Raw genomic sequence first — 12,524 nt, 5'->3', positions numbered from 1 at the left:
CCTGTGAGGTTCACAGATGAACACAGAGGCACAGCAAAACGACATTGTCTCCCACGGTCCACTAGCTCATACATGCTGGAGGCAGCACTTCACCTTAGGCAGTTTGACTCTAAAGTCTGCATTCTCTGCCACTATCCTACATAACAATGAACCCTTCTGAGTTTATTAATCACAGGTCAAGGGCCTAGCTCAATGTCAAGCACATGGCTCAATGAATGCTAGGGCACTCCCCACCCTACTTCCTCCCAATGACTGGGCCACAGACTTAAGAAGGTCCCTGTGCCATGTTTAAGATTTCTTTAAATTGGCATCAAAGGTGGGGACCTGTCTTTATTATCCATCCACTGGGTGGACAGTCTGTGGTCACAAGAAAAGAGCTGCCCACCGTCCCCCACCACCCAACTTGGGGAGGCTGATCTCACTCTCCTTGCAGATCTTGCACCTGCTTGGTGTGGCTCTAGGGCTCCAGACCCATAGAAACAAACCGGTAAGCAGAAGTAGGAATGCAGGCCCCTCCAGCCCACCCCAGCTTTTCTACCATCAGGACTCTACAGGCTCCTCCCTGCAACTGGCAGTGGCTGTGGCCCCAGTGAGTGAGGTCACTCTTTCCTTGCTTTCTACGCTGCAGACACTAACTACCCCTGCACCACCCTGTAGCTCAACAAAGGACATGTGTGCTGTGTTAACACTGCAGTCTCGGGGGAGGGAGGCAAACCGCAGGGTGTAATGCAAGTGTTTTCCCAAATGAGAGCAGCGCTTGGTGGGGGTCGACGGGTAGACACAGGGCTTTCTGCAAACAAGCAGGCTGAGGTTTGGGTTCTTAATCTTCGGATACCAAGGAGCAGTAATGTCCTAAGGTAGAAGACTTGGGGACTTCCAGGTTATAGCTCCAATGGTGTTCAATGGAAACCAAGCACTGCTTCCTTGTAACTTTTCTGCTGAGTAACTACTCCTACTCAACGAAGAAAAGATTGATTTCCCAGTCAAAATATGAGAGACCAGGCCCTCTGAAGTGAGTTTTTCGCCAGATAGCTGAGAGGGCCTGTGAAAGCTTGTTTGTAAATAGAGGCTGAAGGTGGCTGGTGGGAAGAGGAACCTGACCTCATTTTGTTTGTGAGATGTTCTCAGAGGTATTGAACACACGCTTTTAGACACCTGGAGTAGGGGTTGGGAAATGGAAAACTGGATTCCCCCATAATGTGACTTTCACTGAACGCCTTGCCCACCTGAGCCAGTTCAGAGCTGCTGAGGTGGCCACTGCCATCTGCATCTAAGTCCCTGAACAGAGATTCCACCACGAGGCGCTTCTGGGAGGCAGGGTCTTGTCTGCTGTCTCCTTCCCGGAGTGGCTGCAGGCGGGTCTGGAGCGCCAGAAGGACGTTCTTCAAGCGGGCATAGCCGGCTATGGTGCACGTGTCACCTGAAAGAGAAGGTGAGGTTATTATAACGAGACTTATCCCGTGGTCTTGAGAGAACGCTCTTGCCACTGGTCCATTCATCCATATCACTCACAAATAGGCACTGGGCATTCACTATGTGCAGTGCATGGTGCAACTGTAGTCAATGGGACTTGTTTGTGTTCTGCTCACCAATTTATCCCATAAATATCGATCGAACATGCAATGCATGCTACACATGATGCAAATGCTGGAGGGAACCTGTTTGTCCACCTGACAAATATTTATTGAGCACCTACTACAAGCCAGACTACAGTAACTGCCAGATGGAATGGGAAGTTCTTCCAGCAGAATATATAGCGGCAGCCCCACAGAGGTTTTAGGAAAGCCGCCCCCAATTCCATTTTGTAATCGCTGGTTTTTGCCTTAATCCTACCTTAAAGGCTGCTTTTGACTACTTGGCCTCCTAGATTAGGGAGTTTTAGTTAACAGGACTAATAAACCCTGCTTATGTTAATTAGGTACCCTCCCAGAGCTGGATTACTTCAAAACAAACACATACACAAGTCTATGACCAAGAAACAAAAAGCAGCTTTACAACATTAAAACCAAAGCACACAGCTCGTTTTATCCCAGGCGTGCTTGCTGAACGGCAGCAGAACCGTGCAGGGTTTGGGCAAGTAAGGCCTGGGATGCACTGCAGCATGGCGTAGTTTATCTTGCTGGTGACGGGCTTCTAGGATGGACACTACGCAGGGCATGGCCCGTACACTGGGGCTGCAGGAGTGTCAGCAGAGAGGGCAGCCCCTCCGGTCCCACTTCCCATCTCCCTGGGGGATGAGTACTTTCAGCGCCTGGCTTTGCTGAATCCTGGAGAATGGGCACGGGCTCCTCACTGACCATTCCAGGTTGAAGGCCAATGGGTTGATGGAGCCTGGGGCGCTTCTCTTTAATTCCAAGGCCAATTTAGGGCCTGAGGTAATATCCCAGAGTTGGAGAGTCAATAGGAAGAAGTGCTAGAGAGCATGGGCTCTGAGGTCCCATGGGTTTGAGCTCCAGCTCTGCTGCCACCATGCATGTAGCCTTGGACAGGGTGTCTCAGTGATCTCATCCGTGAAATGGAGACACCAGTGTCTCCCACACGGGGTCGTTACGAGGATTAAATAAGATGTGCACATACAGGCCTTTGCACTGGCGTGGCACCCAGTAAGGGCTCATAACATGATAGCTACTCCCTCCCTTGTCATTATGGGAACCACATTTACTGAAGGGCAACTGTCAGGGAAGCTACTGGGGGGAAAGGGGTGATGGGGAAGTCTGTCCGTTTCTTTCTTCTACCCTTCCTCTTTTCCTCCTTCATACCCTCCCTTCTTCCCTCCCTTGATAAGCCTGGACAGCCCAACCACTTTTTCTTGTGCTTGTTTATATTTCTAGATTTTCTTCTAATTTGGGGTCAATTGATTTCCGCCAGAAACAGATGCCCATTACCATTTCCTCCTGCATGTTTATTTAGAAAAAAATCAATTGTTGTGTTCAATATAATCAGATCTATTTGCTCTCTGGGAGTCTTTGTGCTCTGACAAGAATGCCTCTCTCCCACCCCTTCACCTTGCTCGCATCCCTCTTTTGACTAGTAGGATATTGATTCCTGAGAGTTCTTGGGGCCTCCAGTTGGCAAACCCAATTCTCAAGTCTGTAGAGCTACATGGCATTGAAAACAGTGGCTTTGTCCCCCTACAAAACTTGCCGGGTTCCTCCTTTTTCTAGGACTGGATAAGGATCAGTTTGGGGGAAAGGGAGGAATAGTTTTGCCCGAGTCTAGCTCCTCACTGTCTGAAAGAGGCTGAAATTTGGTCCTGGCAAACGGACTAGAAGTGGGGGTACAGAATGAAAGTGGAGGTGGGGCTGGCTGCTGGGGTAAATGGAGATGGATGTGTGCCTGTGTGGAGGGTCTGCAGGAGCCAGAACTGGGGGTGCTCCCAGGACTTCCTGGAGTGGGGGTGTTTATATCCAGATACTGAAAAACTGACGTACACAGCAGGTGGATATGGTGTCAGGAAGAGGCTGTACTCAGAAATGCTGGTGAGTAATCAGGCTCCAAAGAACATGCCACAGCAGGGCAACCTGAAGGTGAGGCCAGGCTGGGTCAGAAGGGCAGGATGCCCCATCCTTGCAGATCCCCCCAACCTTCCTCCTGGACCTTGGTGGGGTGTAAACCACTTCTGAGCTGCCAGCTGCTCTGGGCAAGATTCCCTTCTGGAACCTCTTGTTTCGTCTCAGGACCCCAGTGGCCAGGCCGGCCTAGGCATAGAGAGCGCCCTGGGAGTTCTTGGGATCACCAGCTGGCAAACCCGTTTCCCAAGTCTGTAGAGCTACATGGTGTAGCTGGGGGCTCCCTGTGAGCAGGGGTCTGCAGCTAGACACCTCCAACACCGGCAGGCGGGGGAACCATCCAGGTGGGTCTTGCTGGGATGGAAGTGGGGTGCTGCGGCATCCTCCCCAGGCTCAGCCCCTCCTCACATCCTCACAGCTGCCTGTGAGCACAGACTGCTGGCTGCTTCACCCTGGCAACTGCCCAGCAGACACCTTCTGGTCAGGAAGGTATGTGCAGGTCTAGAAGTTAATCATCTGGGGGAAAGGGGTGGGTTCCCCAGGTCTCCAGCATCAGCTCCCTGAGCCCATGGTCCCACCCCTTGCTAGGGCCCACACTGGCCAGGCCCCTCCTGTCCTTTTACCAGCGTTTATTTACATACTGTGTGCCTGATGCTAGGCAGCTTCTAGTCCTAGGGACTCTGGGTGCCTGTGGTGGGAGGCCAAGGGAGGGATGTTCAGGATGAGACCTGTAGGATGAGGAGTTGTGGGAGGGAAGAGCAGGCCAGGAGCAGGACTGTGTGTGTAGGAGCCATGGTGCGGCACATCTGGAGACTGGTGAAAGCTGGTGTGGCTGGGCTGGAGGGGCTGAGTCAGGTGGAGAGTGAAACAAGACAGGCGGGAGAGGGCAGTGGGGCAACCCAGGCAGAGCCTCCAAGGCCGTGGGGAAGTGTGTGGCCCCACACATCATGCTGTTCAAAACTTCCTTTGTCATTTCTTCCCTTTACTGAGGGCACTCCATCCCTGGGCCAAGCTTGCCACTGGGGTCCTGAGATGAACCAAGGGATTCCAGGAAGGGAATCTTAAATTATTCTTTATCCCAGGAAAAATTGTGCTTTAATGAATTGCAAGAGAGAACTCTGCCCAAACTCAAATCATGAAGTCATTTGTCCAAAATTACTGAGCTCCTCTGGTGCCTGATAGCACTGGGGAAGGGCTGTGGACCCTGGAGGAAAGGTGGCCTGATGGTGGGAGCTCTGCTTCTGTGCAGATGATCACTCAACATCCCAAAGCCCAAACTCTCTTTCTGGGAAGGATTTTGATCCTTCATCTCTAAGGGTTTCCCTCTTGGTGGCTCCCTGCCTTCACTCCCTGCCTCTGTCATCCGAATTCCATAGGGCTTATGGTGGGGTGGGGGAAGGAAAACTTCCTTCCTTGACTTCTTCCAGCCCCCAGAGGCAGGTGCCCCAAAGCTGCAGCCTCTGGCTCAGTCTCCCAGGATAGCTTTCCTCCCTCACAGCTGGCCTTGACTTCCAGGATGGGTATCTTCCTAGCAAGGTGTGTCAAAGTCATAGGTTACCAAATTCCAGTTTTATTTTTACATTCCTGCCCTCTGCTGGTTTCACTGTGGGGTCAGATAGGAGTGACACAGCTGTGTGGAGCACTGGGCATTTTGGACACCACAGGACATGGTCTTCAGCTAAAGGCTCCCTCCCCACTTCCAGTTTCAAACATTTGTCTAATTCTAAAAGAAATACATGCCCATCAAAGAACCACTTGGAAAGCACAAATAAATATAAAGAGAAGATAAATCATCCTGAAATCTACCTCCCAGAGGCAGCTGCTGCCAACACACTGCTGGCCAGAAGTGAAGCTGGGCCCTCTCCATGAGTGACACTGAGCCCATGACTGAAATGAACTCTTTCACGTGGTCCAGCCCTCGTCTGCTGTGTGGGCTCCAAGGTCTGTTTTCTGATCTTCCTTCTATTCTTCTCAAATTCCAATCATTTTGGGAAGAAAGTGTCAACACCCAAGGTTCATCTCTTTCTTATCTTCACCCCAGTCAGCCCTGCCCACCTGCCCAGCAATTTCACACAGGTGACTGCAAGAGAGGCAGGGGGTGTGGGGGGACCAGGGGGGACAACTTCAGCAGCAGTGATCACTGGGTATGTTCCTGCCCAGAGGCCTGGCATTGACTGTCCCCCTGGCTGGAGTGCTATTCACCCAAATCTCCACCTGGTGTACTCATCTTGGCCGCTGCTTAAACATCACCTGACATAAGCTGGCACCCCTTACCTTCATCACTCTCCGTGCCCTGATGCTGTGTGTGTGGGACCTGGCTCCCAGGGAGGGAGGGAATCAGATCTCTCCGGACAAGGGCAGGGTCCAGTCTTAGCCTTGGTCCACAGGATACTTTCCTCCTTCAGAGGGAAGGACCCTGGGGTGCGTGGCAGAGGCTTGGGGATCACCCCACCCCTCCCTGTTGCCCTCGTGTGTGATGGTCAAGATGATGTTGAGAATGATGGTGGCAGGCCGGGTGCGGTGGCTCATGCCTGTAGTCCTAGCACTTTGGGAGGCCGAGGTGGGTGGATCACCTGAGGTCAGGAGTTTGAGAGAATGGTGCAAGAGCATGCCATGAGGAGCCCTGAGCTGGCGCCCAGATCCCATTGCCAGGGCCTCTCCAGCTTAGCCTGGGATGGGGAGACTCGGAATATAGTTGAACTTCAGCATTGATTAATCCAGAGGCGTGACTCTTCCAGAGAGAAGTTGGGATGCTTGCATATAACCTTGACGTCCATGCCTCGAATGAGGCTCAGCAGGGGCTTCCCAGTTGCGACCCGCAGGGGACCTCCTGCATGAGTGGGCAGGACTGCCGTGATTTGGACTGAAGAGGTTTCAGCCCACATGTTTGGAAGTCATTTCAGTGTTTCCTCTGAGTCTTGCTGGTTTCCAGGTAAAGAGAAATTTGTGCTGTCACAAATAAGGGGATTTTGTTTTTGCCTTTGCGGTAACCTTGGCTAGGTCAAGCCTTACAGTGAGGTTTGGAGAATTTCAGGGAAGCCCCCTCTATAGCTGGAAACTCCCTGTGCTCTGAACACAGCTCCCCTTTCTCATGCTGCCCCACTCCCTTCCTGTCTTAGGCCAATCTACCTCGTCTATAGGAAGCCTGTCCACTTACACACACACACACACACACACACACACACACACACACACACACACACACACACACACAGGACTGCTTTCTCCCTCAGCCTTCCTTTCTGCTTGCTATGAAATCATTTCTGGGTGAGGCTTGCCTCAGCCTTAGTTTGGGCTCCCCCAAAGCAGTCCCTGAGATGAGGATCTAGGGGCAAGCAGCATATTTGAAGATGATCCCAAGAAGTGCTGGAAGGAACAGGAAGTAGACTGGGAAGGGAGAAAAGCCAACAAAGGGTGCAATCATGAGTGGGCTGCCGCTGTGGGCAATGGGGGCTCAATCCCATGGGGTCCTCAGAGGGACACACCGCAGAATTGCTCCACTGAGGTGGGAGGGAGCCGGGATATTTTTCTATCGACTTCCATCCCTGTTAGCTGAGGTTGCTCTTGGAGGAATTCACCACCTCCAGCTAGCAGTTCTGGACCTCTCAAATGAGGACTGAGCACACGCCTGAGATTAGAAAATGCCCTCAGACTGAAGCTGCAGGTGCCTGGGATAGGATGCTCTTGGCAAGTGTTATGGGGAATCGTCCACCCAAGCTGCACATTACCTCTGGGGTTGACTGAGAGAAGCTGGATGGGCTGCTTTCAGCATCTGCTAGGTCCCCTCAATGGGATTACACGTTCTGAGCAGGCAGGGGTTGAAGTGGACAGTTCCCCATGCAGCAATACAGTATGAAATGCTTGTTGAATGAGAGGACCAGAGTTCTGTGGCTCCAGGGCAGACAGTCTCATGAAGCAGCCAGGGTGACAGGCTCACCCTGTAACAACCTTGTCTAAGGTCTTCAGGTGGACGCAGACTTCATCATAGGCTGCCGTGTCTACCTGATATCAACACTGCTAATGACAGTCACCACAAGGCCAGGCAGAGCACTGGCTGGGGGATCAGGAGACCACCTGACTTTAGCTGTGAGACCTTAGGAAAGGCATTCACTCCCCTGCCCTTCCTATTCCTATTCCTTATCTTAAAATGGGGATAATAATAGCCTCTTACTGCCTTCCAGGGTCATGACATGCAAGGAAATGTGAGGACATCAGCAAGTGGTTGGCCAGGCCTGGGGTCTTCTCTTGGTGACATGGGCTCAAAGCCCCAAGGGAGGGGTATGGCTCATTTGTCTTTGTCCCCTTTACTGTGGGGCCTGGGACACGTTGGCCACTAAATCAGTGCTCATGGCTAAACAGAAGAGAGAAGATGTCCTGATCTCCCTCCCGCCCTCCCTCCCGCCCGCCAGTGCACATGCCCCGTCTGGGGCTTCTCAGGGAGACAGGCTGCATGTCCCGGTCAGCCTGACACTGACAGCATCATTGACAGGCTCTGTGAAGGGCTCAGCCACCTTCCTGCTGGCCTGAGTGCCCTCCATGCCACGGGGCTGGCCTGGCCAGCCCCTGGCCCTTGCCTTGGGCTCCTTGCCAGCACATGCGTGGGGCTCCTCCTGCTCCCAGACCAGGCCTGCTTTGGCAGATAAAATATTGATCAGCCTGCCGAGCAGCCCAGAGTGTGATCCTATTTTCATGTCAGAACTTGGTAATGAACTACATTTATCAAGCCCGTTCTCCATGAGAAAGGTCAGTCGCAGATCCGGCTAAGTTGTTATGACACCTCATTAATCTAGTTCCCTCAATAATTGTCCCTCTTTGAAGATTCTAATGTTCTCCCATTCCCACTGCACTCCCTCCACACAGAGGAAGATGATTATAGCAGGAGAACAGGCACATCCACATGTAATTTTTGAGCAAAGGGAGATAGGTAGCAGGTACCAGTCTCTGGAATTAAATGCCCATCAAAGAAACACTTTCTATTGCAAAACAAAGGGAAGCAAGGGAGACATTGTAAATATTCCATCAGCCACGTGTGCCCCTGCCAGACTGTGCTCAAAGGGACCATCTTCATTCTGTGGCAGGTGAAGCTCCTGTTAAAGGTGTGGGTGGGACTGGGAGACTCCGAAGCACCAAGGGGAGGGAGGCATTGTGTAATGTGGGCAATGTGGAAGCCGCTACACAGGCCACCAGGAGCTCAGATTCTGAGAGGGAGACAGGCCATGTGGTCAAGGCCCAGGCCTTGAATCCCAGGGGTGAGGCACCTGCATGGTGGTGGGGCGGGAAAGGGGGCTGTCTCTTGCTGCCCTGTCCTACTCTCTCACCACAAGGTATTTCTTCACCGACTCCTTCAGCCTCCCTCACCTAACACACCAATCCTGCCTAACGGGGGCCCTCGTGTGCTGCCCTGTTCTCTCCTGCCAGCCTTCTCCAGCCTTCAATTTCTGTGACTTTTTCATCCACTGTGGATCATCAGGCTCCCTGTTAGACTGTGAGCTCCTCCAGGGCAGGGCGGCCTTGCTTACAGGTGTACCCCCAGCACCTGGCCCAGCACCTGCACATAGAAGGGGCTCATTCAATGTCTGTTGCCTGTATGACGGTGGAAGACGGGCGGCAACTGGGCTTGGAGAGTGGTTACAACCCTGCCCTGAGGAAGAGACAATCCCAGTCACGCTGCACCATGGTGACAGGTCTGGATCTCTGGAGGAGACTGGTGCCTGTGTCACCCATCATGTCAGTTCCTTGAGGGGCGTGCTGAGCATGTGGTACATGTGGCCATGCTCACTGAAGCCCAAACCTCCATACCTCACCCAGTGGGGACACCCCAAAACCTGCAATGCTGGCTCCGTGGAGTGAACTCCAGCATGGCCAGGCTGGGGGTGGTGGCAAGGTGGTCTCTGGACATAGGTTGCATAGAAGTATGGTGGGCACAAGGCAGCTGCCTGGGAATTGCTTCTGGAGAGGAGGAGGAGGAAAGCTGTTGTCCTCTTGTCTTGGCATTGCTGGTCAGGACAGCCCTGGATCACCCTGTGAAGAGGCCAGCTGGGACCCCTGTGCTTGAAACAGCCACCCAGGTAAGGAGGCCTGTGGGTGAGTTGGGCTATGGCACACCTTCAGGAAAGACCCTGTTTTTTGCCCCGGCTCTGATCAGTAAATGAGCAGAGCCGACCCTGTGGGCCATCTGTGTTCTTGGGGACAGCGTTATACACAGGCAGAATGTGGCGTCAAGGTGGGTGGGGGGAATCCCCAGGCCACTATAAGACCGCAGCCCCACGAGTCTCCAGGGTGCTGGAATTTCCCTTCTTGGGGTCACTGTACTCTCAGGAGTCCCCCCTTTGAAGAATATACAAAATGTACTAGAGAGGGGAATGCAGGGCAGGGCTCAACCTCATGAAAGAGCTCAGCTGCCACTGCTGGAAGCAATCCCTTTGGGGTAGGGGGCGTGGACCAAGCGGCAAGGGCATGGGGAAGAAAGACTTGCTTGAGTGGGGGATGGTGGGTCTGCTCTGAATGCCAACAAATGGGATGAGGATCTCTCTTCCCAAACCAGACACAGGCCATCCCTGCGGAAACCAGCCACTCTCCGGAGCCGTGCTCAGTGGGCTCCAGCCCCTCTTCAGCCTGGCAGGGTGGCTAGAGCTCGGATCCCCAAACCTCATGTGAGAATCCCCAAGAGAGGCCCAGGGGAGAGACAGGACGTGCCCCCACCCTCTTGGCTGCCCATCCCCAGACATTAGCAACACTGGTTGCCATACTTTCCCCATCAGCCTGATAAGTCATGTCACGTGCTGGCCCAGCAAAGCTTTGATCTTCACCACTAAAGCAAAAACCTGGCTTAATTGTCTGGCACCCACATTATAGCTCCGTGTGGCTGCGTTACAGGGGCCTCAGTTGTGATGTGTCATCCTGAGGTCTATTTTGAAACTGCTAAGCTGTGCAAAGAACAAGCAGCATTTTACTCCCAGATCTAATTTAGGAGCTGCTGTAACTTTGCTGGAGTTTAGCTTAAGAGGAACAGATGTTTAACTTGATGTAAATTCATGAACATTAACAATCTTTCTGCTGCCATTTCTGGGAAAATTCAATTAACAATAAATGCCAAAACCAATGGGCTTATCTTTAAGATACATTTTAGCTAACATGATGTTGTTTCACTGACAGTGTTGACTGAGCCACAAAATTCTGAAAATTCCAAGAGATTGTTACACACATATGATACAGTCTCCTCACAATCTCCAAACAAACATAGACAGGTGTACTGGAAGTTGTGCCACCTGGTAACCCACTGCCGCTGTCCCTTGGGGTCTGTGACTTCTAAGTGATTGGGTCACTATCCTCTTCTCTCAGCCCCCTGTGGCAGTGTTTATGCCTGTCATTGGTCTAAAACCACTGGCTACTCTAGCCTTGAAGGCCCTCCCAGTGGTCCCAATCTGGCTCCACTGACTTCCCACTCCCTGCCAGAAAGCCCGCCCACAGAGCTTGCTCCCAGGTGCCCCACTCCTGGCAGGCCCTCTCTTCAAATCTGACTTTTCTGCCAAGGCCAATTCCACAGAACTGTTTCCATCCCTTCCAAACCACACACTCTGGACCTTGGCTCTGTGAGCCTGGAGGGGTTTGTCCCTGTCCTGTCTCCTAGACTGAGCTTCTTGAAGCAAGGACTGCTCCCAGCATCTTTGCATCTCTTGGGTGAATAGCTTCATGCTCTTAGAGAACACTGCTAACAGGGACCTATGGAGGGCATACCTTCACCAGGTGCTGCAGCCTGCCCATGGCTTGGAGGAACTCAGCCTGCCTCCTGTCCCTTCCATCACTTGGAGCTCTCCCTGGAACACTCCTCACTCCTTAGTCCCAATACCAGAACCAGCAATGAGCCAAATGTACTCATTAGACAGATGGGAAAACTGAGGCCCAGGGTGGGGAAGGGACATGACTGGACCACGGGGCTGACTGAAACAGATCCAAGATCAGAATCTGGATCTCCTGACCCTGGTCTTTCAACCACATAACACCAGGGCCTCAGGAAACTCAACGAAGAACCTGTTTACTCTGGCTTTCCCTAGAGGAAGCCCAGGACAGGCCTCGCTGAGGAAGCGCAACGGTATGGGAGAGCTGCTATAGAGTCTCACCTCTAGAAGGTCTGCAGGTCTGTTAGAAACAAATTTTCAGCTTCTAGAAGGGTAGCAAGTATGGGGTGAGGCCCGGAAAGCTGCATGTTAAGAGTCTCTGCTGATTCTGGCACAGATAGTCCACTGAGCACACACACTTTGGGATACACAGTTTTAGCAAACATGCTTACCTTCCCCCTACCTGACAGGGCTCACTTGGCCACCTTGCTTGAGAGCTGACTGGCTCTCAGGAGGGGCCTGGAAGGGAAAACTACCAGGGATTAAGTCAGAAAGAGAACCTGGGTAATAGCTGGAGGGTGCCCGCCTCTCAGCCAAGACCCAGAGACAGAGCTGAGCAATTCCTTCCAATATCCTGGCTCTTGCTTCCCTGCAAGGCATGGTTGTGCTGCTGCCTCTAACTGGGAAACAGAGGCCAGTATAAGAGCTTCAGGAGGAGGAGGGCGTGGCTACAGGACTGGGTCTGTCTCTTGTTGAGCTGAGCTGAAAGCCATCACAGGCCGCTGAGTTTGCAGCTGAAAGGGTTGGTTCTCTCCAAGGTCACCTGCTGGCATTTGGCCATGGCAAGGTCCTGGGATCCTACACAAGGATTTTGGCATGTGAGTACTCTAGCAGTCAGGGACTGGCTGAGGGAAATCAAGTGGTTACAGCTTCTTAGATGTAGCCCCTCATCCTCCCAGGATTCAAAGAGGGCCTTGCATCAAGGCTGCCAAACTATTCTCGGTCAATTTCCATCTGGTCTTTTCCCTGGAGTGTCCATATTTGTCATTTCAACTAATTTTGGATTTTCTAGGTTGAGGGTACAAGGCTCACTTTGGGACCACAAACAGAATCTGCATGTCTAAGGCTTGACATGGCCTTTTACCTGGGGTTAAAGACACACGAGGCCATACAAGAC

At 52.4% G+C, this 12,524-nt stretch overlaps 1 protein-coding gene across 6 annotated transcripts in view; it reads right to left on the bottom strand.

Moving 5' to 3' along the window:
• The window catches only part of LOC105467155 (follistatin like 4), a 555,957-nt gene that overhangs the window by 121,198 nt on the left and 422,235 nt on the right, over positions 1–12,524 (bottom strand). For all 6 annotated transcript variants that reach the window (XM_071098467.1, XM_011716594.2, XM_071098468.1 and 3 more), the window contains one exon: positions 1,227–1,420. In XM_071098467.1, the coding sequence (XP_070954568.1) occupies positions 1,227–1,420 (194 nt within the window). The remainder of the gene's footprint in view (positions 1–1,226; positions 1,421–12,524) is intronic.

The sequence above is a fragment of the Macaca nemestrina genome, chromosome 6 (genome assembly GCF_043159975.1).
Source record: "Macaca nemestrina isolate mMacNem1 chromosome 6, mMacNem.hap1, whole genome shotgun sequence".
Lineage (NCBI taxonomy): Eukaryota > Metazoa > Chordata > Mammalia > Primates > Cercopithecidae > Macaca > Macaca nemestrina.
The sequence above is the reverse complement of the archived record's forward strand: the minus strand, read 5'-3'. Positions and strand labels throughout refer to the sequence as shown.